This window comes from Trichechus manatus, unplaced genomic scaffold, assembly GCF_000243295.1.
Source record: "Trichechus manatus latirostris isolate Lorelei unplaced genomic scaffold, TriManLat1.0 scaffold00050, whole genome shotgun sequence".
NCBI classification, from domain to species: domain Eukaryota; kingdom Metazoa; phylum Chordata; class Mammalia; order Sirenia; family Trichechidae; genus Trichechus; species Trichechus manatus.
This window is the reverse complement of record NW_004443986.1, coordinates 8,764,041-8,790,624: the sequence shown is the minus strand read 5'-3', so window position 1 is coordinate 8,790,624 and position 26,584 is coordinate 8,764,041. Positions and strand designations below refer to the sequence as shown.

Sequence of the window (26,584 nt, the reverse complement as noted above, 5' to 3'; positions counted from 1 at the left end):
TCTATGCCTTCACCTCCCCGGCTCTCTATGCCTTCACCTCCCCGGCTCTCTATGCCTTCACCTCCCCGGCTCTCTATGCCTTCACCTCCCCGGCTGTCTATGCCTTCACCTCCCCGGCTCTCTATGCCTTCACCTCCCCAGCTCTCTATGCCTTCATCTCCCCAGCTGTCTATGCCTTCATCTCCCCAGCTCTCTATGTCTTCACCTCCCCAGCTCTTCTCCTCCACCTTCCTATGCCCTCTCCAGTGCTTCAGAAGCCTCAGCCTCAAGTCCACTGGCTCGTTCCTGCCCTGGAGCTTCTGCAGCCAGAGGTCAAAATTCACAAACCTGTACCACTGGTCTGTCCGCTGAAGCGGTTTTAGAAAAAGGAAACAGTCAGAGGAGACGGAGGTATTGGACACACCAGCTGTGTGTGTCCAGCTCTTGGAATGGGGAGGTGATGATATAATGAATAAAACTGATTCAGATTTTTGCAAGGGTTCTATCTAGGGCTTTGAAGTGGTTCAGACTGGTTCAGTCATGGTATATGAAGCAAAACCGGAATAGACTTGAGTTTTTAAAATTGGAGTGATCCGGAACCATTACCAGATTGGGAAAAATAACAGGTCGAAGCCCTGGAATGGGAGAGTAGGAAGAGGTGTAGCGAGCCCTTTCAGGAGCCTGCTGTGTGAGATTGGATTATTGCCAGGACTGAGGAGCATGACACACATTCACAGCAGCTCAGTGGGCCACCACCTTTGAGCACGGCACCACAGTTTCCGACTACGCAAAATCCAATGGGCAAGAGACTTGGTTGCTATGCACGGTGTACACTGCCCTTGTTTTTCTAAGAGGGAGATTAAGTTTCTAGCAGGACTTTGACCCATAATTTTACCCATTCCGGTTATTGTTCTGGTTCACCCAAATTTTAAAAATTCAGGTCTATTCTGGTGTCACTTCCTCAGCCATGATTGAACTGGGAAGAACCAGTTTGAAGCCCTGGTTCTATCACACTGCAAAAATCTCTGGGTGACCCTTATGTCTCACATATTTGTTTTCTTCTGTAAGAAATAATTTTTTAAAGAAGGAGAAAATGTACATAGCAAAGTAGAAATGATACTAAAATGAAATTTTAAAGCCTTGGGTCCCAGACCTGGGCTCCATTAATTAACCAGCCTGTGACCTTGTGCAAGTATAAGCTAGATGATCTCTGAAATGTCTTCCATCACTAAAACTTCGATTCAAAGGGATCTATATCAACCTATTTCCTTCCAAAATATATCACCAGTGAAACCAGTTGCCGTTGAGTCGATTCCGACTCATAGTGACCCCGTGAGTGCAGAGTAGAATGGCCACATAGGGTTTTCAAGGGTGTGACCTTTCAGAAGCAAATCACCAGGTCTTTCTTCTGAGGTGCCTCTGGCTGGGTCCAAACCACCAACCTTTCAGTTAGTAGTCAAGTGTTTAACCATTTGTGCCACCCAGGGACTCCAAAGTATGTCACAGAACTATAGAATTCTGGGGGAGACCTAGATGACCTCCAGAATCTTACAGTTATTTTGTGTTAAAAGTAGCATCACTTAGCCATTGCACCAGAGGTTAGAATATTTGGTCTGACTTCATGTTACTTTATAGTACTGCTACGTTTTTTCAGCCTCATAGAGCAGTTAGAACATTGATGGTGGTATTAAGCTTGGAACCCCAGGCTCGGTGGCTATACCTGGTGATGATTCAAGTGTGTTTGTATGTAACCTTGTCCAACGGGAAACGTTTTAAGTTCCTTTGAGAAATTATGTTGTGACATTTCTAAAGAATAGCTGTAATTTATCACCTAGTAGTAAAATCCATCTGCAGAGTTTTATTATCAAGCCATTTTGGAATATTCAGAAACAGTCTGTTGCAGGAGAAAGTGATGAAATATACTACATCATATCTGTTACACTAGTTAGTCATTCCCCTGTAATTCCTGTGCTTTACCTTACATACTGCTTCTGTAATAAAATGTAATGGCACATTTAATTCTTCAGTTTGTATATGCTTCTGAATGAGTATCTTAGAAAAATTTAATTCCTTCATTCACAAATATCTTTTGACCTCCTACTATGTGCCAAACACTGGTCTAGATGCTGGGGATATAGCTGTGAAAGAAACAGACAAACTCCTTACCTTCCTGGGGTTTATATGCTGGTGGAGGGAGTCAGACAATACACAAAATAAATAGGAAGACATTGTATATTAAATGATAGGTGCTAAATAACCAATATCATTACAGACACTAGGATACTATATCCACATGTTTTTTCAAAATAAAAAAAGCTGAGGGATATTTTAATTTATTTAACATATTTTAAGAATGTTCTTGAAAACTCTGATCTTATTCAACAAAATCAGAATCAAAGGAAATTGAATTAATTGAAATAAAAGAATAACATAAAAGAAATTTGAAGTAGGTATAGCTATCCCCTGGTGGTGCTAGCTACTGCAGGCAGCCATGGAATCTCAATCCCTGGAAAGGTTTGATAAGGATATCAGCATTTTACCATCTTGAACTGTGAAAATAGCTTTCTCAGAGACAAATAACTAGACTAGGTTGCCACTTGAGGTCTTTTTCAGCTTTATGAACCTGTCACTTTTAAATATTAGGTTAATTTTGTTTGCATATGTGCTAATAAAAAAATCAACTGAGGACTAAATAAATTCATTAGCGCAAACTCCAGCTGCCTTGGGTGTGCCTCCCGATGCAGATGAAGAGCAGCACTGCTCAGCAAGGCTTTGTTTTCCCAGATAAAGCAAAGGCTTGAAACGGCTACCCGCAACTGACAATAAAAATCACCAAACAGTGTCAAGAGAGAGCTAGAAGTAAAAGCGCTCAAGTTAGAATATGGTTTCTGCTTTGTATTATTTGTACTCTAGCTTTTGTTTGGCTTTTTTTTTGGCAGGTCCCTTAGCTGGTCTCCTAATTACTAATATGGTTGTTTGTTGGTGTTGAGTCCAACTCATGACCACCCCATGTGTGAAGACTAGAACTGCTCCACAGGAATTCCAAGGCTGTGATCTTTAGGAAGCAGATCGCCAGGCCCCTTGTCTGAGGGGACTCTGGCTGGGTTCAAACCACCAACCTTTGGCTAGTAGTCAGGCACTTACTTAACCATCTGTGCCACCTAGGAACTCCTAGTTACTAATGTGGAGAATGCTGTATATTTGCTGACCATACTTGAAGCATTGGGAGACTTTATAAATTAATGCTGACAAAGTGATGAGATAATCAGAATTGGGTAGAAATTTTCTTCTCAGTTGCCTCATCTATAAAAGCAGGGAACTAGACCACATGACCTTTGAGGCCTCTTCCAGATCTGAAAACTAGGATTGAAGATTACTCAAGACACTAATTCGTTTATTCAGACTTCCTGTCCATTAGATGGATCTTGGCAGGATATTATCCCCATTTAATAGATACAGAAGCTGAGGTTGGAGAAGTCAATTAAAGCTGCTTCGGTGATAAAGTGAACGAACATTTGAATCTGGAAAGGAACCCAGATATATTCCTAGCTTTATCCGAAAGATCATTTTTGTCTGGTGACTAGAATCATGGATGAAAGGCATAATTGAAAGACTGTTAAAAACCTACCATTCAACTCTAGCCATAAACCCCAAATCAGGCGCTTAGGTAGCCACTTAGGAGCGATCTAATCCCCAGCACAAAGACCTGCTTCTTGGTTTCCAGCTGTGAGCAGGCTGGCCACTGAGTGAGCTAACAGCTTCAAGAAGGTAGAGAGAAATTCTGGTTCCACTGATACTGTATCAAACCATTCAGATGAGAAGTGACTGAAAATCAGATCTTGACTCTGGATTTCATTTGAGGTATTCAGCTTCTGGACTAATCTATTCCACCTTTGAACATTCGATATTATGTATGATAACTAGGGAATTGATGCTTTTACACTGCCAGTAGATTGTGGGTCAATTAATACCCTTGTTGGTAATGAAGCAAGGTGAAATGAAGTGAGACAGAGCTAAAGCATAAGGTCGTTAGCACACACTGATTAATAATGGAAATGTGGAAGTTTTCATTACAGCATAACCAAAGGGCAAAGGAAGATGTTTAATGGATAAGGATATAATAAATAGGAGTATAGCATACCTTTCAGGGAAACAATCCCTATTTAGAATGCAAATGGTTCATCAGAATGCATTTTTTAAAAAGGCATTATTTTCATGTTTACTGCATATTATCTCTTCCAATCTAATTTGAACTATAGTTTATACTCTGGATTTTAACTTTAATATTTAAAGTGTTACAGTTTTCCAGTGAGAGTCAAGTTTTCAGAGAAACATATTTTACTCAGTGATCACCCAGTATATGTAATAAACTATGTGGAGAGATGAACATTTTCATTAACCTCCTAATTTTATGATTATCTTTCAGGTTTCTACCCTTGTTTATTCTGTGTCCACTGTTATAATTTACTTAATGTGTTTGGGGGCAGGGAATAAAGTTGAAAATAAAACATTTGGGTAATAAAGCTGTAACATTTGATTAAAGGGAAATATCATTTACACTTGGTTTACCAGGTGTGGCTTTTACCATAAAAAGGTGACCATTGTACAGTAGACTTTGTAAAGGGAAAGTACAAGTGTGAGTCTAGACCACATTGAAAACAACCTAAATATTGTAGGGCTATGGGAAATTAATCTCAAGAGGATCTGAAAGTAGGAAATGGAAAATAGAGTACATGAGGGAAAAGAATTATCTTACAAATTAGACCCTTAGCCTCCTGACTGTAAGGATTATGAAAAGCTTGGTCATCTTAACAAGAGTTTATAGATTGTCCCCTTTAAATACTTTTTAAGCAAAATGTCAACCACTTTCTGATCTTGTCCCAGGGGGTGGAGATAAGATAGTCTTTGAAAGTTTTCTTCATAGTGTATTCTAAATGAAATACACATACTACGGCTTGTTTCTATGAAGTCAGCCCGTGTGGTGCTGTCCCCAACCTTTGAACCATGAGGTTTCCCAGTATACGTTGCAACCACTATGGAAGACTTTCTCCTGTAGTTTCATTCACTTTATTTCCTTTATTCACATTTGCATATTATTTACTTTACCTGAAATGCTTAACCTTCCACCTCAAGTGGCAGTTCGGTGTTCAGCTTTTCCAATAGACTTTCATGGAGGAAACTTAGTTATTTCTTTTTGTAGTTCAGTAAATTTTCAACTTTCTAGAATGGCTGGGTGGTAAATTGTTACAAATCATAAAATGTTTTGGTATATAGAAATTTGCCATAGGTATGTGCAGAAATTATCAATTTTCAAAGAACCATAATATATAAAATTATAATCTATTTTCAGGTAATTTAAAAACACACACACACACACACATAATGGACCTGTCCATTAAGTCACAAAGTTGATACAGAATCATGAGGCTATAATAATCCTCAATTTTATTATTATATGAATAAGATATTGGCTTAAATTTAATATAGTCTCTTTGGCATAGGATGAAGGTTGCTTTTGAAACATAAATCCTCAATATACTTGTATTTTCTCATAAAAATAAATTTGAGACCGGTAACAGCTTCATTTAACTTTCTGTTTATATTCTGTCTCTGATAGATACCCTCTAAAGATGAAGGCTGCCATTTCTATTTCTTTTCTGTATGAAGTTCTTTGGAAAAATAATTTTAGTAGCACTGTTTCTCAGTTTGGTGCTAACTAGAATTTTTTTTCTTTTAAAAGGAAAATGCTGTTACTAAAATCTAAAACATTTTAAAACAACAGTATTTTCTCAGTAAGTTTTCGGTCTATTGGCATATTTAATATTGTACTTTAGTAGAAACACGTGGTTTTGTCACTGTTCAGCTGCATTTTCGGAAACTTGTCTGATACGAGTCAGGCGTTTTTGGAGCAGCAGATTGAAAGGAGCAGCAGATACTGAAATTCATGGAGAGGGATATTGTCAGTAGCGAATTTGACAACCTAGTAATTTTAGCAAAATGATAGTTACATTGTAACATCAGCAACTGAAATTATTTGAAACTGTATTTAAGATAGTGTCAGAGGTTGAATCTCTCTCTCTGTCTCTCACAGAGATTTTGTGTCTTCTCCCCACACATTTGATGAATTTAAAGTGAGATCATCAGATGCCCTTGTCTGGATTTTAAAATGCTTGTGACATCTTTCTCAAGCAAAATTTAGCGTTCCATTAGAAAATGAAAAAAAAAAAGTGATTTTTTTTTTTTTTCCTATGTAAGAGTGTGTACTTCAGATAGTCTTTATAAGTGTGAGGAAGCAATGTTAGTGGATGGCAATTTGTTGATTATAATCACTGCGTGTTAATCTCGCACAGCATGTTTCAGTCAAATTATTGCTTCGTTTAAAGGATGCAACGCCACAGAATTGCTGGAATTGACAAGCACACATGTAAAAGGGATGATCTTTGAGTGGGAGAATTTTTGTCTTTAACATACCTATAATTGAGCTTTTCCTCATTTCTCTTTGCAGTCTTCTCAATATAACCGTCCCCTCCCATTTCCCATTATCCTCATTTTCTGCCCTTGGGGCTTTCTTGCCGAACAACTGAAACCATTATTTCCTTCTGTTTGCAGCCTTTCAACTTCTATCTACTTCAGGCTGCTGTTTGGCTGGCAGCCATTCCCCCAAATCTCAGAAATAAGTATGGAATTGAAATTGTTAAATATGAACAGAAAGTATAGAAAACTAAACAAAAAAAAAAAAAAAATCCCAAGGTATCTTGTTGTAATCTAAATAGTGACAAAATATTTTTCGAACAATACTGCCTGCTTTTCAGCTTCAGACTTGGCATAGTTCTCTGCACTCAGCAGACAGTGTACTTGGTGGATCTTCTGACTTTTAAATGTTTTAATCCTTTAAATGAGCTTCATTTCATAGGAAGATGAAGTGTGTGAATTACGTTTGTCCATTGCATATCTGGCTAGATATTTCTATTTAAATTCTCAGTCTAAAAATGAAGATTTTAGGTGAATGGGGATATGTATCAGGATCGATGGATAGATAGTAGTTCTAATTTTAAGGCATCTGCTGCTTCCCTTATTACATCTCTTTCAACATGCTTTAAATATACCTATTATGAAGAGGGAAACCCTGGTGGCGTAGTGGTTAAGAGCTACAGCTGCTAACCGAAAGGGCGGCAGTTCAAATCCACCAGGCGCTCCTTGGGAGCCCTCTGGGGCAGTTCAGCTCTGTCCTTTAAGGTCGCTACGGGTCGGAATTGACTTGGCAGCAACGGGTTTGGGTTTTTTGGTTATTATGAAGAGAGATTTACAGGGTACTTAGAGCAAATTAGGTTTTTCCCTAAATTTTCTTGCTGTTTTGCTTGAAAGCATATAGTTTGCTTTTGCATAGTTGTAGTGTCATGTCATCTGTTTTGTTAAGATGAAGAGAGAAAAAAAAAAGAGGGTGAAGATTTTTTCATCCTAATTTTGGATCTTCTCCCCAGAGTTGAACCCTAATGACCCTTTATGTCTCGGTTTGATTTAATGTGAATTTGAAGGCATCACAAGCCATTTTCATTTACCACTGATGACTTTTGTAGAACAATTGTAGTAAGCTCAAGTCCTGCCGTTGCTGAGTGGCATAGTGTGCACAGCTTAAAACTGTTGTGACAATTTACACTAGTCGACGGTCTCCAGGGGAGGATGTTTATTCTTTTTAAAAAAAACATGCTAGGCAAATTTGTCTTCATCAGCACAACCTAGAAATCCACAGTAGTGAAATTGGAATTAGTTCACAGTACTTATTATTTGAAAATAACCATCTTAAATCCTTTTTGCTGATGAGGGTATAGGCACATTTAAAAAGGCCTCTGTCCTTAAGTGTACTTTTCCTACTTTTGATCATTGAGAAAGTTGAGAACCAGATCACATTAGTAAGCATGTGTTTGAGTTTCTGAAAAATTTCAGAGCATGTATATTATTTGTGATTAGTTATGGCTGCATGTAGGTCCCGGTATGGTACGAACATTTGACACTCAACTACTAACCTAAAGTTGGCAGTACAAACCCACCCGCAGTGCCATGGAAGGAAGGCCTGACGATTGGCTTAAGATTACAGCCAAGAAAACCCTATGGAGCAGTTCTACTCTGTAAAGTATGGGGTCGCCATGAGTTGAATTGACTCAACAACAATGGGTTTGGTTTTTATGGCTGCATTTGAGAGTAAAACTCTAACAATGACTTAAACAAGATGTAAATGTATTTTGCTATAAAAATAGAGACATGCAATATATATAGCTGGTACCAAACCCATTGATTTCGACTCATAGTGATCCTATAGGACAGACTAGAACTGCCTCATAAGTTTTCCAGGGCTGTAAATCTTTATGGATGTAGACTGCCACCTTTTTCTACCGTGTAGGAGCTGATGAGTTCAAACCACCAACCTGTTGGTTGGCAGCCAAGTGCTTTAACCATGGCGCCACCAGGGCTCCTTACAGTTGAGCTGGGTGAGACCCCTCTAAAGTCAGCCAGGACTAAGATGCCATCCAGATTTTTGCTCTAATGTCCCTCATCTCATGGGCGACAATGGATACTAGCATGACAGTCATCACTTCCTGCTGTTCCAGGCAGCTGGATGGGGAACATCAAGAAGAGGGCACCCTGTCAGTTTTAGGACAATTTCCTGGAAGTACCACACACCCCTTCTGCTTATGTATCATGGACCAAAACTTAGTCTCATGGCCACACATAGCTGCAAGGAAGACTAGGAAATGTATTGTTTTGTTTTAAAGACCTGGCGAGCAATGTGCCCAGTAAAAATCAAGGTTTGATTCCCAAAGAAAGGGAAAATGGCAAGTAGTTTCATAAATGGATGTGCATGTGAGTTTGTTTTTAGTACTTTAGACCCAAAACCATAATTAGTTTTCTGTTTCTTCAAAGTAATATAAACATACTGTGATTTAAAGCATTGCATATCTTTTTTTTAAAAAAAGCTACAAGGTATTTTGGATTAGCTCCGATATTCTCAACAAGTGAATATTTAGAATAACCTCTTGTGTTCTTAGCAGACAAAGTTTATGTAGCTTGTACCTTTCCTGTGTCTGGTTTGAGACATTGAATTCATGTTTGAGAATTCTACACCTTTCACTCTAAAATTCTGCCTAGGATTTATGTTACATTTTTGAGACAGTTTCCTGGAAGTACCACACACCCCTTCTGCTTATGTCTCATGGACCAAAACTTAGTCTCATGGCCACATATAGCTGCAAGTGAGGCTAGGAAACGTATTGTTTTGTTTTAAATATCTGGTGAGCAACATGCCCGGTAAAAATCAAGGTTTGATTCCTAAAGGAAGGGAAAATGGCATGTGATTTTCATAAATTGAAGTGCACGTGAGTTTTTCAGAACCCAGATATGCCTGTTTCACGTCTGCTCTGTGGGTCACATCACCGTGAATCATGTGATTTTAATGATAAGAGGAAGGCATAAAGTGTTCTTAAGTGTGTTTGAGCACTACATTTATTTTAAAACAAAATAAAACTGACCTATTAGAAAGAACCATTTGCGACAAAGGAGGATGTATGAGTACCTTTGGCCTGAAGGCAAAATATCCTGGGCATTGGGAGTTGATACATGTGTAATGGCTTGTTTACCCAGGTGTTGAACTGATAGGCACAGATGATAACTGAGGGAGCGACGGCCAAGACTTTGACATGACAGTCAGTTCTTTAGATTTAGGAAAGAGTGAACAAAATACGATGTGACTAATGGTTTTTCAGTATCTGTAATTTAGGAGGAAAAGACAAATTTTATGATTTAGTTTTTTATAAATGTTTTTGTTTCTACTATTATATTTCAATTTTTAAAAATATAAATATGAATAACTGGCCATTAAAACATAAAAGCATTATGAAACTGAGGACTGTCTTCATCCTTCCATGTGATTGTCATTTGTTCCTACAGAAAAGCAAAGTGTCTGCATCTCATGTCTGTTTGCTCTGGCAAGCTGTTCACTAGAAAATAAAAACAAAATAAAATTTGGGTAAGAATAAAAGCAGAACTCCTGCTCCTGCTCGCTGGCACATAGATGGAAAACAATTTTATAGGGACATCTTTGATGATGCAAGGCTAATAAAAAGACCGAGTTCCTGTGTCTATGATGCTTCTCCCCACTTCCAAACCCAGGATTCCATGGCTTTCTTGTATTTCCTCCCCCTCCCCCAGGGTCCCCAGTATGGACTGTTTGGGCCCACACTCTCAGGAGAACATTAAAAAAAAAAAAAAAAAAAGTTGCACTTGAGTGGATTCTGACTCACAGCAACCCCATATGTGTCAGAGTATAACTGTGCTCCATAGGGTTTTCACTAGCTAATTTTTCAGAAATGGGTTGCCAGGTGTCTCTTTCAAGGCACTTCTGGGTAGACTTGAACTTCCAACCTTTCGGTTAGCAGCCAAGGCCGTTAACCATTTGCCCCACCCAGGGACTTCTAGGAGAGTATATTGCAGCAAAAAAGCCAAAGTTGGGGCTTAGCTGACCCTGGGATCTAGCCCCTTCTGACATTAACTTACTGGGGAGCTTCAGATGGTCATTCACCTTACTTCTGTCATCTGGAAAATGGGAATATAAGACCTATGTCTCAGGGTGGATACAAAGAGTATAGATCATGTGGGTAAAGCTCTTAGCATCAGCCCACAGTATGTGGTCCCTTAATGGTGACTGTTACGGTTCTTTTCAAATAGAGTAGCTGCTGTCATTTTCTCTCCCTGCTTTCTTCATTGTGCGCCAAAACCACCACTGGCTTCCTGGTGCATAGATGTAATTTAAAGGAATAGATGTAGTTTAGAGGAAATTTGGGTCTCTCTAGGGCGCAAAACGTGTGCTGGTTGGTGGTACTGGGCGGCAGAGGTTGGACTGTGGAGGCTGCTCAAATATTCACATGAGTGAAATATTTATCAGCCTGGGGCTTGTAGGATGACTTCTGTGATCTTTTAATTATTTCACCAATCAAATTTGAAACCCTGTGAAAGTTGAGACCATATCTTACCATTTTGTATTCTCCATGGCAGAGAGCACAGCGCTCAACTGTGGGTAAACAATTATGAACAAACCTTTGTGGCCCTAAGCCACAAGTCTCCCTTTCACCTATGTGAGAAAGCAAGCAGCTGTGTGTTATTGAAAATCAGCTCTCATGACTATACTGGAAGCCAGAACACAAAGGTATGCCTACTGTCAGGCTCTGGTTAATATATTTGCCCAAGAAATATTTTTAAACATAGGTGTCTTTAGTTATCTAATGCTGCTATAACAGAAATACCACAAATGGATAGCTTTAACAAATTTATTCTCTCACCGTCTAGGAGACTAGAAGTACAAATTCAGGGTGCCAGCTCCAGGGAAAGCCTTTCTTTCTCTGTCGGCTCTGGAGGAAGGTCTTTGTCATCAGTCTTCCCCTGGTCTAGTTGCTTCTCAGCTCAGAGACCCCAGGTCCACTCTGCTTCTGGCTCTTCTTGCTTGAGATCTCTCTCCTCTCTGCTCGCTTCTCTCGTAGTATTTCAAAAGAGACTGACTCAAGATACAACCTAATCCTATAGATTATGTCTTGCCTCATTGACATAACTGCCTCTGATCCTGCCTCATTAACATCATAAAAACCCATTGCCAGTGAGTTGATTCCGACTAATAGTGACCCAATAGAACAGAGGAGAACTGCCCAAAAGGGTTTCCCAGGAGTTGGCTGGTAGATTCAAACTGCCGACCTTTTGGGTAGCAGCTGAGCTTTTAATCACTCATAGAAGTTAGGATTTACAACACATGGGAGAATTATATCAGATTACAAAATGGGGGACAACCACACAATACTGAGAATCATGGCCTAGTCAAGTTGACACACATTTTTGGGGAACACAGTTCAATCCATAACAATAGGCAATTCATTAAAGTAAATTTTCTTGTATTGGAAGTGATTAGTTTGTGTAAGAGTTGATGCTGGATTGTTTATAGTGAGCCTTAATTGTGTTTAAGTGAATAAATTTTGTAATATATCTTTTTATTTTTAAAGTATCTAGCCATCATAATAATTTTTAACTTTAAAAGAGGCAATTGACTATCCATTGATAAGCTTTCAGGAAAATAACTTCTCTCTGTTATTTCTAGAGTTTCTGTTAACTAGCAACAAAAATTACATTTTATCTCTGTGAAACCCAGTGTTAATGATTCACAGTGACCAGAAAAATATTAACATTCAGCATGATGATGTATTTTAAGTTTTGAAAGAAAGCTGATCATAAAGACTCTTCTTGGTGCTTGGGAGATAAAAATACCACTTTCTGTCCTAAGTTGATTCAAGTAATAAAGTTACTATTAATTTCCAGAAATAGCTGTGTCCCAGGATCCTGATTTAAAATTTTAGGTTTAAATAACATTTTTTGTTTCATGAAAGTTTGAAACGTTTAATTGACAAGCACTTAGGAACACAGTTTGTATCTTAAGATTGAGTTGTGTGTTGTAAATCACACTCTCATGCAGCAACTCAGAGAGGTCAGTTGTATTAGACTGAGTTAATCTTAGATACGAGTTTTTTGTTGGTAGATGCTGGCAGATTAGTATTAAAGGCTTCATCCTACTGGCGAAAAGTTACCATAAAAACAAAATCTACTCCCAATCCAGAAAATCCCTCCACAAAAATAGAAGAGGGAAAAGTTTTCTTATGGAATAAACATTAAAACGGAATGTGATGTATCACAGGCAATCCGCTATAAAGAGATTGCAAAAGCAGAAAGGAATCTTAACCATTATAAAGCTAAGTGGATAGACCCCATTACATTCATGTTTGCAAGATAATGTTGTTAATTTTCTAGTATCTTTATGGGAGGTCGTGAATTTGCAATTTGGGCTGGCCCATCTGAGGTAATGCTAATCTCCTTCCAGCAAAGGTAGGGGAGGATCACCTGAAGTTACGTTTCAGAGAAGTAGTTGCCAGGAGGAGACATCTTAGATTTACATACTTGGGAGGGGAGCCTCTTCCCTTATTTTCAACAGGGAGATTTAAAACCTCTTGTTTTCAATTTGTATTTTTCCTTACACTCTCCATGACAACCCCCACATTCTAATGTATACCTTTAAATAAAATGATGTTTTCATTGATCGTGGAGAAATTTTTTCTCCTGGCTCATTTGTGAGAGCAACTGCTGTTTCTGATCAATGAGCTATACAAGTGTAAGAAAAGTCTTTGGGGAAACGCAATGTGATACATCGTGTGAGAGCTGATCATAAGAATATCCTTAGTTCCTTAGAATCTGGCTACAGTACACCCCCTCCGTTTGCTGAGGGGCATCTCTCCAAGGCCGTCAGACCAGAGACCATCCACCCACCAACCTCATGGCCTTTGAAGGCTCAGTCTGCTGAGCCTCCACCAGAAGTGTTTGAAACGTATAATCTGCTATTTTTTCCCATCCTTCTTTCCTGTTGGTTTTGATTATATGTGTGTCTCCCTATTCTCCTGCTTCTCAGCTTCTTCTTTCCCCTTCCTTAACTTTTTCTCACCATTGCCCAAATGTGAACATCCACCGCAGCTTAACCCTCAGGCCATCACTTATGCTTCCTGTGATTGTATCGGAGAATTCATGTTGACCTCAGCCATCTTCTTTATAGAGTGGCTCCCATAATCATAACTCCAGCCCTCTTGGACAAGCTCAAGCTCTGGTCTTTTTTTTTTTTGCCCTGTAGTTTCTTATAGTAACCTTGGGAACCATAGCTCAACATGTTTAAAGGTAAACTCATCCTCCTTTCCCTTACTCTTCCCTTAGCCAGTCTGACTTGCACAATACAGTAAGCTTAATTTGTATCTGTCTTGTCATTCTTTGCCTTAAAAACTTCCATTCACTTTCAATTCCTGCAGAATGAGCCAGAGGCTCCTTAGTCTAGCGCTCGGAGGCCCTTCAGGAATTGGTTCCAACCCACTTTTCTAGTTTTAATTTCCAGTTATACTATGTGATCTGCTCCATTACTATTTCACAGCTATACCATAGAACAAGAGTTACAAACTTGCATGTCCACAGGAAGTTAACATGAATGAGTGAAGCCAGCTAGGGCCGAATGGTGATAAACTGGAGAGGCAGCTCAGCTCTAAACCACGGTTTCCATATGACATGTGGGCTGGTGTTGCCAGATCTTCTGATTTTAGAACAACGAAATGAAATCTTCTCATTTAAAAATATTATTAGCTAACAAAAAACATCTTGAAGGGCTAGACCAGGTCCACAGGCCACAGGTTCATGACTTAGCCATAGACACACCACCGCCTCTACGCCTTCACTCACACTTACTTCACCTTTTCTTTTTCAATTCTCACAAGTTCAGGAGTCATCTCACATGTCATCTGTATGGTGAAGCCTTCCCTGGCAACACGAGCACGTTGGACTCTCTTCCCCTCCCTTTGTCTCCTGAGGCACTTAAGGTTGTTGCCACTCAGTTGAAATGGTACCTTATTTAGTTCATTCCATAGGGGTACATTTCTCACTCCCTAATCAATTATGAACTTGAAGGCATCAACACTGTTTTGCTTCCCTTTCTCTCTGCCCCCAAGCTCTTAACAGATGCCTTAGATATGGTCCGTTCTCAATACGCAATTTTTGTTGGCTGATTGGTGGTACTTGGAGAATTGGGACAGGATCTAAATAATTTTATTTTATGAAAATAAACAGCAGGTAGTATTTATTGAGTGCCTAGTATATGCCAAATTCTCTGCCAGTTGCTTTACATATACTGTCCTATAACTCTGCTAAGTGTCGATATGATTTCCACTTACAGCCACTCCTTGGAAACCCTATGGGGCAGCTCTATTCTGACCTCTAGGGTCGTTATGAATTGGAACCGACTTGAAGGAAACGAGTTTGGTTTTTGGTTTTACAGGTGAATTAACTAAGGGCCAGAGAGGCTAAGTAAAGCACCTACGGCTACCCAGCCAGAAATGCAGCTCTCTGATTCTGTTTGCATCCTTTACACCGTTTCCTGAGCTTCCCAACAGGTGTGGCAGACACATATATAAGCCACAAAAGGGTTGTGATTGTTCTGAGGTACTGACAGCAGCTGACTTGGGGCTGGGACAGCAGGAGTGCGTAGGGCCTATTGCCTCCTTTAACCCCACGGTGACCCACAAAAATGCCCTTTTTCTGTGTGCCGTACGTAGTATAGCAATGGTGGGCGAGCACCGTATTCATTACTCCATGCTCCTTCTAGTAGAATTAAAAAAAAAAATTTTTTTTTAGTTTATTGAGATGAAATTCAGTAACATAAAAGTAACCATTTTAAAGTGAACAATTCAGTGCCATTTAGTACATTCGCAATGTTGTTCAGCCACCACCTCTATCTAGTTTCACAACCTTCTCATCACCCCGAAAGGAAACCCTGTGCCCATTAAGCAGTGTCTCCCCATTCCCCATACCCCACCTCCCCACCCGCAGCCCCTGGCAACCACCAATCTGCTTTCTGTCTCCATAGTCTAGTGAAAATTATAAACTATCATATGTGGAATTAAATGTTCAATCGCTAAGAAAATAATACCTGTGTAGAAAAGAAAGAATGATGGGTTCCCAAAACCAGATTTTACAAGTTAAAAATTAAAATGGATTTCATTATTTGAAGGGTGCTTCCTGAACCCTGTCTGTAGTAAGTTCCTGTCATTAGCAGGGTGACTTTCAAGGTTTGATGTATAAACAGCTTTAGATAAGTAAGCATTTCTTGTTCAACAACTATCAAAAAACAAAACTAGATCTAAAGATTTGGTACTTTCAGAATGGCTAGGTACTACTCTATGGTGAAATTATAAAACTGTGCAGAAATTGAATTTAAAAGCTGTGATGAACAGCTGCACTTGAGGTCCTTACTGTCACTTTCGGAAATGTAAAATACGCTGGGACGGAAGCATAGCTTTTAACGGCGTTGTACTTTTATTCTATGATTCAAACATGAACAATGGGAAACCATCTTATTTGTGCTTAATCAAATTGCATGGTACACTTTGGCACTGCTCTCGAAGAATAATGGTAAAAGTTGTAACATTCCAGGGCCAGAAATGGGCTCCTTTAAGTACTAAGCTTTTCTTTGGTTCCTTGAAATAAAGGTTAAGTAGAACATCTTAAGAGTACCTTATATTCCATTGCATTTGAAGTAGAAATGTAGGTGAAACCAAAGTGCTAACAATACTTGAGGGAGTACAGTTAGTGCGGAAACGTTGAGTGTTCACATTACCATACTTAGATTACATGACTGCTGGAGGCAGTTGTCTGTCCGAACTCTTTTCATTTGCTTTCTTTGTAATTCACTTTAACAGATGAGTGGTTTCATTATTGCAGTGCATTTTGCTTCCGAGAGAGTTGAAAAAATAACCAGAGTAGGTTTCTGTAATTGTTCCTGAGTAACCTTGTTGTTGTGATTGAATTCCTTCCTCCAAAAATATGTAAATCCTAACCTCCATGCCTGTGGTTATAATCCTATCTGGGAATGGGATGTCGTTGTTATGTTAATGAGGCAGGATTAGTGTAGGGTGTAACTTGAATCTCTTTTAAGATATAAAAAGAGATTAAACAAGCAAGCTAGAGAAGCAGAGATGGGGTAAGATAGATGCCAAGATGCATGGAAATCTCCAAGGGACCAAGAAGCAGAAGCTGAAGAGACAAGGACCTTCCTCCAGAGTAGACAGAGAAACCCTTCTCCTAAAGCCAGCATTCTGAATCCAGACTTCTAGTCTCCTAAACTGTGAGAAAATAAATTTCTGTTTGCTACAGCCATCCACTTGTGGTAGTTCTGTTATAGCAGCACTAGATAATTAAGACACTCATACTTCTTATGATTTCTAAACTTTAGGGGATTTTGCTTTAAAAAAAATTAAGCTTAGACCTTTTGGTAACATTTAGATCAGTTTCTCTAATTTAATTAGATTTATACCAGGGAACTATAAAAAGGGTCTGTACAAACCTCTTAATATGCCACCTTGACACACTCTGGGATGCTCTAGAAACCAGTGTGTTTTTGTAGAAATAAGATGAGACTGAGAAAATATTGTATGTGTAAAGGAAATATATTTGAGTGAAATAAAATAAACATAAGCAATTCTTTTCTGATGACTTAAAAATAAAACAGTAACAGATGACAGAACTATAGAGCCATTTCTGTCAAGGCTTTAGATTTTGACAGCACATTGATATATTTTAATTCAAGTTCCATAGCACTTAAAACTGTAATAGTATATGCCCCCCAATTTTGATGGTTATCAGCATGTTACTTTTATACCACAAGAGTGTTTGTTCCCTGTATTTAAAAAACCACTATACAAATATTCTTTTGGAGAGAGCAAGAGGCTTATTCCCAAAGGGATGCCTGAATATTTTTATTTAGTGATGAGCCAAGAATTTGGGATTAGATTTAGTGATTGATTTAGTGAATAGAATTTCAAAGAAAAGTTTTTTGTTTATTAGTACATAGGTTTTCAAAGATTTAGAAATCAAAATGAATGCATCTTTTTATTCAGAATGTTAGTGTATATGCCAACTCCAAATTTGTTTAAATGAAAGATGCTTTTATACACAAAGGTGCTTTTCTGCCTAGAGTCTTAAACTACTATTAATTAAGTAGTATATAATATAATAGATAATTATAGTGTTTTAATATAGATACCGGTGGATTTGCTAGTCTTTAAATGGCTATTGTTGGCTAATAGTCTTCAGGGGATCATTTATATAGCCATGTGGTGCTAAAAATATTTCTAAATACCAATGGGACAGCTTTTCTTGAAACATGGCTATTATAAAATGAACTTTTATTTGAAGTACATTGTTTTGACTGTGATTTTTTAATTCAGATCCCTCAATTACTTTCAGAATCTGAAATTCTGAAATTGGCAAAAAAAAAAAATACCAGTACTGAAAGAAGAATAAAGGACAGCTGTTTATTTTATAGAACATTTTCAGAACAATATAGTCGTTAAATAGAGAAAGATTTCAGTTAGGAGTATTGGGAATCTGTTCTATTCATTAGGATTTTAACTGTTCTATTCACTAGGTTTTTTTGCTGGAGATATTTTTATGTAGCCTCATTGTTTTTATTTTAATTAATATTTCAATGGCAGAGAGATAATTAGGTATGTGCTGTTGAATATTAAATATGGTAGTAGCTAAGGGTAAAATAAGCATTTCTGGGTCAAAGCCCTTAACAAAATATTGTCATGCGTGAGCTGATTAATTGAAATGAATGCCAAATGGGTTTGCCACTATCCAACCAGATTCTCATAGTCACCCAGTTCATTATCTAAGGTGGTTCCAGAATGGAATGACTGGTTATGTCAAAGTTAATAGTGTTCTTTTTAATCTCAGCTACTAATGGAGTAAATCTTGATGAGAGAATAGTTCCAGCCTCATTAAATGAAGCTAAGTGCAAGAACATTCCAGAGTCTGGTCCTTTATGTCACATAAGCATTTGGAAGCCTAACGTGAAGTCCTCGATGTCATCACCCGGTGGTTTCTGTATTTTGTTGGTTTCTATCTGTAAGGACCCGTAGAAGACCCTGGAATAGATTTCTAGGCTACTCTGTTGTCCTTGTTAGATTGTACCTAAAATTGAATACAGAAAAGATGCAGCTTAATTTCTAATCAGACCAGAGAAGATGAGGATTTTCAACTATATTTAGCATAAAGAAATGTTATAATTTGTGAACATTACTCTAAAACAATGTCCCAGAGTGATAACTTTCAAATTGCATTCCAAAGCATCCTAGCATTTCAGGCAATATGCACATATTTTGTTTTTATTTCAACTGTTTTAAAAACTAATGAAAGGCACACAAAGCTTCAAATGTATATTCCAAATTTTACATTACAATGAGCAGCAATTAACTTGTGCTGCAGGTTAACTAGTTTGGGAGCAGATTTTAGAATAAAGCTTCTTCCACAATTTTGTGCCTATATCTGAAATGTTTGTAAACAGGGACTTTAGTAGTAAGCCCCTAGATCTTCTATGAATGCAGGCTGTGAGTGCACTCATACTAAATAATTTGTCTAAGCAGGCACACCATACAACTTTCTGTGGTAGGCTTAATTTATGCCCAGCAAGGCCCAAGCATATCTGTTTGGGAACTTGCTTTGACTGTAGAATAAGAGTAAGTTATACCAGTAGTTGGTAACATATTGCAGTATGATAGGACATTGCAAGTTTAGGCTTATTTTATATTTTGGGGCCATTGTCAAATTCATTTTTAAAATAATACTGTTATCATAAATAAATACCTTTGGGAAAAAAAGCCCTTTCTGCCATTCATTAACAAGTGTGGTTCATTTTAATCAAGGGCATAATGTGATTAAAAGGCAAACTTTTTTAAAAAAATATTACCATTTGCAGCCACTTACTGGTGTGGATCAGGATTGTGGTGATGCTCTCAACCAAACAAAACATTGAAATAAGTTAGCCCCTGCAGCTGATACAAAACCATATGTGTCATCCAAAAACCATACAAAACCAATTGCTGTAGAGTTGATCATGACTTATAGAGACCTTGTGTGCAGAGCAGAACTGCACTACGTAAGGTTTTCCAAGGGTGCAGTGATTAAAGTACTTGACTGCTAACCAAAAGGTTGGTGGTTCAAACCTACCAGCTGCTCTGCAGGAGAAAGACGTGGCAGTCTGCTTCCATAAAGATTACAGCCTTGGAAACCCTACAGGACAGTTCTGCTCTGCCCTATAGGGTCAATGTGAGTCGGAATCAGCTCGACAGCAACAAGTTTGGTTTTTTGGTTTAACCTTTCAAAAGCAGATCACCAGACTTTCTTCCGAGGCACAGCTTGGTGGGTTCGAACAGCCAACTTTTTGGTTAGTAGTTAAGCAGTTAACCAGCTGCGCCACCCAGGGCCTCCAGATGTCATCCACAGCCTCTTATATCAGACTTTTGTGTTCATAAATATAGTCTAGTTTGCACTGATCAATTTTTAAGGTAAATGTTAGTAATTTAAGTTTATAATAAATTTATACGAATTAGTAAAGCTTTGTCTGTTTTATGTGGTAGAGCTCCACATAAAACTTCATTTGGTAAATTTGTAGAAAATTAAATCTGGGAGATCAATGAAGAGAGAATGACTGCAACCTCCTCTGAGTGTTAGGAAGTCAGCTGTGGCCACCCATCTGCCTGGGAACTGTGAGATCTGAAGCTGACTTGGACCCCTGGCTTCTTGGGTAGTTTTAGGAAGCATTTTGCAGAAAAAACAAGCTTTCTACCGTTGAGTCCCATGGGTGGCAAAAAATGATGATAGTCATAGTCCTAAGAAATAGTATAATTAGACTACTGCTTCTGTCGGACAGAGAAACTTAACCAGGGGTCCAGGAAAAGTATAAAGAATTTTTTCTAATGTCAGCTTATGTGTATGTTTCTGGTACAAAGATTTAATGTGTTCATCAGAATCTCCAAGAGGTCCAAGACCCTCAAAGCTCAAGAAATAACTGCTTTAGCGGGTCAGGGATCTGTTAATGGTAAATTCTCCAGAAAACTTAATAAAAAATCCCCATTAAAAAATTGTGTGTCTGTGTATATTTTGGTAAATCACATTTTGCATTCATTACACCAGTGAATGAATAAATCACTTTAGACATTTTGAAAGTCATTATTGTTTAGTTGAGTGAGTATTCCTACAAATTCTGAAATTTTTCTGTCATCCAATCTTCAACATAGAGCTGTAGAGCTCTGCTGGGCAGTTATTTCTACTCACACATTTTTTGAGAACATAAATCCTATTGAGTATATAAACTTATTACTATTTCATATTAACTAAAAATTTTCTATCCAGAATATAAATGATATGAAAATTAAATCATATAGTTAAAATGAATTTTAAGATAAGGAGACTAAATAAAGACTTATGGCAAAATCACTACATTCTGTATATGACTTTTTCTCCCATTTTGGAAATTGTTTTGGAGGTCAGAGTTTGCCTGTATAGCGCTGTTCCATATTGTATGTAAGCTGGCCTTTTCTAAGAACACTCAAGGCAAAGAGGCAATAAAAATGGAGCCTGGTTTTGCTGGTTGAAGAGGTAGAAAAAGGAATTAGGAAGGAGATGTTGTGATGTGTGGTACCTGCTCTCCATTTTTAACTGGATTCTGTCTTCACAGCAGTAAGGAAATCACTCACCACTTTCCCAGCTTCTTACAGATGCATTTATGAGATAAAGGTGAATGCCTTGGAACCTGGTACATGCCCTCTGGGTTTTATTATCCATTGTTCTTGACTTAGACTTAGGTAAATGGCTTTGGAAAGCCTTAATTTACTAGACCATGCAGGCTTCATTCCCAGTAGGACTGGAGTGCATACCTCAGAAATCTCATGAAATTTATTTTTTCAAGCATAGTATTTGTACATAGGTTTTCCATAACATTTTTACCCACAAATATAAATGATGTTTTAGGGGAAAAATGACAAAAATTGTATGTTTAGAGAGCTTTGCAACAAAAAATGTCTCATTGCTTGAGGTATTCTATGTAAGGAGTTTTGCAGATCTTAACTTTAATAAATAATGTATTTTGTGGCTAAAATTCTCCTGTTCTAATTCCTGCCACCACACCATGTATCGCAACCATTCTCCCATACACACTCTCTGGGGTGAGGATAAGCAGCAGCCCCTCTCTTAACCTCTGCTTACCTTGTGTTTGTTTTCTTTCTTTGCAGAGACTCTCCTTGATGACTTCCTCCTCACGTACACTGTCTTCATGACAACTGATGACTTGTGCCAGGCCCTGTTAAGGCAATATCCTTCATTAACTTCAGAATGCTGGGTCATCTTTCTCTCAGACAGATGTCTCACATTCGGAATTAACTGCCTTTCTTAATTTATTCAACACCATGCTAGTATGTGGACATGTTAAGTATTAATGTCATGATATCCAAGGTAAAAGATGAAATGAAACAGAATAGAGCCAGGGATACTGGTAATGGAGAGCTGCTGTTTTCACATTCTACATCATGGGTAGATCGGATGGATTATGTTACGTTTTCTTTAAATCTGTGCCTCATGATTGCTTTAAAGTCTGGAGGTAAATTTGGCCTGCTGTAAACTCCAGAGTCAAGAGGTAGAGTGGGTTGGCAATATCACACAATAAGTGGATTTAGAAGGGAATCAATCAGTGTCAGACCACTTGCATATGTGATAATCATGTTTCTGGGCAAGTGTCCCAGGGGAGACAAGCCATTCCTCCGCATAGGAGACCCAAACCACACCCTGGAATCAACTGTCAGCCTTTCAGAGTTTTGTCACCGCGTGCTCTTGTGGAATGATGGATGTGATTGGAAGGTTAATGACTGGTTTAGGAAGCTGTATAGTTTTATTCACTAGCTAGAAGAAATGTAGCATAGAAACATTGAAAGGCTAAAATACAAAGCCAAATAAATTTACTGAAAGTCTCCAAATGGGCTTCTTGCCCCACAGTGTTTAAAGAAGATGTTTCAGAAGCATATAAGTAAGCTGTTAAGTATAGTGTTTTAGTAAACCAAACTAAAAATTCTGCTATAGCCTACAAGAAAATTTTTAGGATTTTTTTTTGGGAGGAGGGCAGGGGGGTATATACCAGTTTTACTGAGCTCTAATGATAATGATCCTGTTAATATTCTTTTCCTGTTTAATAATGATAACTGTCTCCCCACTTTATAGAACTTTCCTGCTTAAAATAATATTTTAGGACTTCATATGGGGCATAATTGAAGTAAAATCTGTTAATAAACATGTAAACTAGAAATGGTGATTCCTTTTTGGTCCTTTACTACATACAACCCTATAAGTAAACAAAACTACTGATATTTTGAAACTTTTTAGAACCAGTCCATCAAACTGATCTTAAAACATGAGCTAATTTTGAATTTAGAAGATTTCAATAATATGTACAAATTTCTTCCACAATTTCCAAGTGGAGTGTTGCTAAGAAATTCAGCAATATGTATAAGGTTTTGAATTCCTCCTTCTTGGAAAGTACTTTAGAAAACTGTGAGCTAATTTCATCTACATTTCAATGCTAAAGAATTGCCATACATTAAGTAATATAAAGTGTGTTTTGTAGCAAATTAAACCAAAAAACCAAACCTGTTGCCCTCGAGTCAGTTTTGACTCAGAGCAACCATATAGGACAGAGTAGAACTGCCCCATTGGGTTTCCAAGTCTGTAATCTTTATGGAAGAGGCTGGTGGGTCCGAATTGCAGATTTTTTGGTTTGCAGTCGAGTGCTTAACTACTGTGCTACCAGGGGTCCTTTATAGCAAATTAAATGCCTTCAAATTATTGTTTTTAACTGTGATCCTAGTATTAGTTATGATGGATAAATAATCCATTATATTTATCAAGGAATAATTTAATACCTCATAGAATTTCCCTGAAGAATCTCTAAAACTTAAAAAAAAACAAACCCATTGCCATCCAGTCGATTCCGACTCATAGTGACCCAACAGGACAGAGTAGAACTGCCCCATAGGGTTTCCAGGGAGCGCAGCTAGTGGATTCGAACTGCTGACCTTTTGGTTAGCAGCCATAGCTCACTGTAGCTCTTAACCACTGCACCACAAGGGCTCCTCTAAAACTTCACTCAGATATAAATATGTTTTGAATCTTTCACCAAGACTGTTACATGAAAATTTAGATTCTTAGCAGCCTTGTTACTACTGATGATCCAAACCCAGGAAATCAAAAACATTTTAAGCCAGGATTCTCCCTATATGGTTATTTCTCTGTATTTGCATCCTCTGCCTTTTATGAATGAATATAAACCTCAAACAAAAAACGGCATCCATATTTAATCTGAGATATTTTTATGCCCGTCTTAATAAATATGTCATTCATATTCCACTACTGCCAATTTCTAAGAAATGATCCAAATTATTTTCTTTTTTTCCCTTATTATTTTTGAACATTGTTTATAGATTTGAGTCATTTCTTCTGAGTTTGGATATCTTAGATAGATACTTTTATTACAATAAGTACCTTTCTGCTTTTATCATCATCAAAGAGCATTATTTAAGCTCATATAGCCCTGGGCCAGGCAATATTCATTGCATTATACTGAAGTTATGACTTTTACCCAATGTCTTACCACTACCCCTCCCCCCAGCTTCATTTATATATTAATATTATCTAGTACGGACAAATTATAAAAGAATGTATATACACTGATATAGTAAACCAGAATAATACAAATGCAAATTTAATCAGTAAATATTTTTTAAAAGGCATCTTGCAGAGAGAAGAACACAATTAAGCATGTGAATGGTAGTAACTATGAATGGAGAAGAGTGGTTGAGGTTTCAGTTCCTGAAATTGCTTTATCCTGCTGGTCCTTAATTGTTGGACATATTATAAATGCAGCTTTAATAACAAGTTCATATCTTTGCCTACATATGCTGACCAAAAAAAAAAGTAGTTGTTACTTTTTCTTAATTTTCCAGATTTTTTTCTTTGTATTAATGAGGTCTATATAGTCACAGGAAAAGAAGAAAAGGACATTTGCATAGTGGAAATAATGTAGGATAAATCTTTGTATTTTGCCTTTCAAGAGAAAAACTAGAAGAAATAGACATTTTAACAAATTCTTTGTGTGGTTGTCCGGTTTTGTTTTATAGGTGGGAATCAAAGAAATCAGATGGCCTTACTTATCTCCACAGAATGAAGAGATAGTGACAGAATTATTTTTAAAAAATATTCACAAAGCCTAATGTAGAATTTTTTCCTGTTTTGCAATTATATATCAGCATTTTTCAAAAAAATATGTAATCCTATCCAACAACCCCAAAGCCTACCTGATATCCCGTGCTTGGTATCATAACATTTCCTATTCCTAGTTAAATTTTCAATGTGTCCAAGCTAATCAGAAATAATTTTGAGGACAAAAACATGGATCGCTTTAGAAACCACCAAGCTTCTGTCTCATTCGTAGGACTTTAAGCATTTTGCCCTTGAGGTTGTTTTTATATAATTTTACTAGCATGATTAACACATGGTCGTTGTATACAAATGAGGAAATGCAAATAAGTATAATAAAAATAATTTACTGGGATATTATAAAATCCCATTACCTTGAGAAACCACTGTTAACTTTTTCATATGTATTCTTCCAGGCCATAAAATTATTCATATAAATAAGCATTGTTGGCAGAAATGGATCATTCTAAACAAACACCTTTCTACTCAACAGTATATCGTGTGTGCTCCACGTCACTAAATGCTCTGCTGGACCGTCGTCTTTATGGCTGCAGAATAGTCCTTTAAATGGATATGTAATAACTTAGTTAACTATGCTTAATTGTAGAAGCATTTAGGTTATTTCCTTTTTTTCTTTTTTTAAATGAAAATGAAAATTAGCAGTCCTTTTCTATCTGTGTCTTTGCACACTTACCCAATTCTTTTCAAATAAATTCCTACATGTGGGCATTTGAATCATATCATAAACTGCACTCCAGAAAGGTTGGACTACTCTGTGCTTGTTTGGGACTACGTTAGAGGTAACTGGTTTTATAGAATGTGAATTTCTGAGAATCAAAGACTATCTGGCCTGGTTCTAGTCCAAGTTTCATTGAAGTAGTGTTCACCTATGTAGTGGGACCAGATCTTCTCTTGATCCACCCTTGAAATTAATGGGTTGTCTGTTTTTTACCCCTTTTAAATCCTTGCGGCCTGTGGAACTATGTCAGCAGCTACCGATGCAATGTCTCAGTGTTAACTTCATGGCTTACCACTGTGTGTACAAAAATCATTTTCCTGGGTTTACTTTTGTTCTTTTCAGTGAATGCCTTTTGCTCTTCCTACACATATTCTTTTCTTCCTGCAGGCTTATATACTTGTAGAGTCTTTGAAAATATGTTGTAACATATTTTGTGAAATCAATAAATGAATCTCGTCAGTATTTTTATTTTCAGTCATGTAATATTCTTTCTTAACCATTTGTACCTATTCTGCTAAGAAGTATCAAGGCAAAGAAGAAAACTCAGATGTTCCTTGTAGGAAACGTAAAGTCTTACATCTCGTTTCCCAGTGGATTGCTTTGTACAAAGACTGGTTACATGAAGATGAACATTCAAAAATGTTTTTAAAGGTAATGTAAGACTTCCTGATATCCTGTGATGCCAAATGACTGGTTTTATTTTCAGTTATGCATTTCAAAAATCTCCTTTGTGGTTACAGTCATTCAGCTTTTTTGGTAATGTTCAAGACATAAACTCATTTTGACCACCGAGGCCTGATGTTCCCTACATAGATAGAAACTTAATTTCTTTTCTTTTTTATTGTACTTCAGGTGAAGGTTTACAGAACAAATAGTTTCTCATGAAACAGTAGTACACATATTTTTTTATGACATTGGTTAACAACCCCACGACATGTCAACCCTCTCCCTTCTTGACCTTTTTTTTTTTGGTGAAAATATACATAGCCAAAGATACACCATTTTAAAAATTTCTACATGCACAGTTCAGTGTCATCAACTACGCTGTTCTGGTTGTGCTGCTATTCTCGTTTAGATGAAGGTTTACAGAACAAAGTAGTTTCTCGTTAAACAGTTATTAGTATGCATGTTGCCCTATGGCAATGGTTAACCACCTCACAACACATCAACACT

At 37.6% G+C, this 26,584-nt stretch overlaps 1 protein-coding gene across 2 annotated transcripts in view; it reads left to right on the top strand.

Annotated features, from left to right (window-relative positions):
* RAPGEF5 (Rap guanine nucleotide exchange factor 5) overlaps positions 1–26,584 on the top strand; it is a 282,757-nt gene that overhangs the window by 205,692 nt on the left and 50,481 nt on the right. For both annotated transcript variants that reach the window (XM_023732311.1, XM_023732312.1), the window contains 2 exons: positions 21,663–21,741; positions 25,918–26,062. In XM_023732311.1, coding sequence (XP_023588079.1) covers positions 21,663–21,741; positions 25,918–26,062 — 224 coding nt within the window. The remainder of the gene's footprint in view (positions 1–21,662; positions 21,742–25,917; positions 26,063–26,584) is intronic.